This window comes from Camelina sativa, chromosome 5 (assembly GCF_000633955.1).
Source record: "Camelina sativa cultivar DH55 chromosome 5, Cs, whole genome shotgun sequence".
Classification (NCBI taxonomy): domain Eukaryota; kingdom Viridiplantae; phylum Streptophyta; class Magnoliopsida; order Brassicales; family Brassicaceae; genus Camelina; species Camelina sativa.
This window is the reverse complement of record NC_025689.1, coordinates 25,523,959-25,526,518: the sequence shown is the minus strand read 5'-3', so window position 1 is coordinate 25,526,518 and position 2,560 is coordinate 25,523,959. Positions and strand designations below refer to the sequence as shown.

Sequence of the window (2,560 nt, the reverse complement as noted above, 5' to 3'; positions counted from 1 at the left end):
TAACCAAACCGATAGATGAACCTAACCGAATGCGTACCAATCTAACCTAACCGGTGGCGGTAACCATATAAATACTTCTTTCTGTAGGTGAACCCTAGTTTGTATGTGCTTTCTCTCTCTCCACAATTTCTGTCTCTAAAATTCCGATATTGTTGCTCTCTAAAATTCAAATTCTATCCTCATCATTTATCGTCTTCGAAACTGAAGGAGATCTCAGATAAGTATTCTCATCATAGGAAGTCGGCTATTTGCTTTTGTAACGCTTTAGCTAATTTTGTTCGAAAATATATATGTTCTCATAGTTTTTTGTTCATTTTGCACACAGATATGGGGTTTTACAGCTACACTCAGCCATCTTCTAGTTCTTTGCAAGTATGGAGTGAAGGTCCACCCGAAGTAAACTTCACTGGCCTGACAGTTGGAATTCCTGACAGATGTTTATGCGGAAGGGAAACCGTTATGAAATGTTCCACCACTGCCGACAATCCTGGAAGGATTTTCTTTGGATGCAATAACCATGAGGTTGTTAGATTTTATGATGGTTTATTCGTTTGGTATAATTATTATTTGAGTATATATAATATTCTTATGGTATATTTACTTCTATGATACGGTATAGGATGGAGAGGACCATATTATGAAATGGTGGGATGAGGCTATAATGCAAGAACTTCAAGCAATGAGAGGTGGACTTGATGACCAAAGGGATTCTATTACAGCCATCCAGGAAAATGATGAAATGCTATGGGTTCAGCAGGAGCTAGAGAAGGTGAAAGATCAGATGAAGGAATTACGTCTGTTAATTCGTCGGGTACGCGGGGTGGTCGAGAATGTCTTTATCGCCGGTATAATCTTAATTGTTGTATTAATCTCTTTTGCTTCGTAGATCTTTCATTCAAAATTTGTGAACCTCTCTTTATCGTGGCCGTTTGTTTGAATGGCGTATTTATGTCTGTAATCTGTGAACTTGCTTCTCTGTTTCTGTAATATTTAGACGAATCGTTGACTTCATTACGTGACCTATTTAGTAGACTTCTCCCGTATACATTAAGAAGTCAATCGACGTAGTCTATGCGTTAATGATTTACGACGTGACGGTTTATGTTATTAATAATGTAACTGTTCATTGTAACCGTTTCGTCTCGTATATATAAACCAGCCCGGGGCCTTTTGATTATTTTAAAACTGCAACCAAAAAAGTTATCAGTAAATCATTTCTTCTCTCTTTGAAAAAATATTACGTAGTTCGTTTTGGAAGTCTCGGACGACGACGCTTAATTGGAGACAGATCACGGTTGGGTAATTGAAATTTTCTCTATATCACTACAATTCATTCACGTTTGTTTTGTTCTTAAATACGTTCTACATCATATCACTTTTTACTTGATATCATAGTTTTCCCAGCCATCATAGTTTACTTGATCAGTTTTCAGCACATTAGTACTAAAATTAATTTGATTTGATGCATTATTTACTCCTTTAAAGCACGTTTTAGTTTCCCCAGTAAGAAGTCTACTTAAGAAGTCTTCAGCATATTAGTACAAAAATTAATTTGATTTGATGGATTTGCAGTTTAAAGTACGTTTTAGTTTCCCCAATAAGAAGTCTACTTGATAAGTCTTCAGCATATTAGTACAAAAATTAATTTGATTTGATGGATTTGCAGTTTAAAGTACGTTTTAGTTTCCCCAATAAGAAGTCTACTTGATAAGTCTTCAGCATATTAGTACAAAAATTAATTTGATTTGATGGATTTGCAGTTTAAAGTACGTTTTAGTTTCCCCAATAAGAAGTCTACTTGATAAGTCTTCAGCATATTAGTACAAAAATTAATTTGATTTGATGGATTTGCAGTTTAAAGTACGTTTTAGTTTCCCCAATAAGAAGTCTACTTGATAAGTCTTCAGCATATTAGTACAAAAATTAATTTGATTTGATGGATTTGCAGTTTAAAGTACGTTTTAGTTTCCCCAGAAAGAAGTCTACTTAATAAGTCTTCAGCATATTAGTACAAAAATTAATTTGATTTGATGGATTTGCAGACGGTTCAGTTTCCCGTGGAGAAGTCTGCGAGAGAAGTCGTCAACATAATCATTACAAGGTATTAATTGATTTGACGTTAGTTGGCGGCAATATTTTTATTTTTTAATTTAACGAAGCGCGGGATCCGGTTTTAATTGGTTTCTTTACAAATTCTTCATAGTTTTCCGGTTCTGATTCTAATTAAACGGTTTTGGTTTTATAAAACCGGGATTATTTTAAATATTTTTAATTTTATGACTTAAAAACGGAGATAACTATGATAGTTATCTCTAATTTTTACTCGTAAGGAAACTCATCGCTTCCGCTTTTCTCTGCCGTTTATCTCCGCCGATTCTGACGAACTCTGCCGCTTTTCTCCGCCGCTTATCATCCCTACTGTTCTCTTCGATCAATCTGAATGTTTGACTTTTGTCTGCAATTCGATAGTAGCCTTCTCTTGTTGGATTACTCTTCCGCTTTCTCAATATTATTTTTTTAATCTTATCTTGCAGAATGGATGAGAGTAAACCAGAATTTC

General features: G+C 34.8%; 1 protein-coding gene across 1 annotated transcript; it reads left to right on the top strand.

The window, feature by feature from the left end:
- LOC104789573 (uncharacterized protein At4g04775-like) lies at positions 328-937 on the top strand. Its single transcript, XM_010515247.1, has 3 exons — positions 328-522; positions 620-811; positions 887-937. Exons 1-3 carry the CDS (start codon positions 328-330, stop codon positions 935-937), a joined length of 438 nt encoding a protein of 145 aa, XP_010513549.1.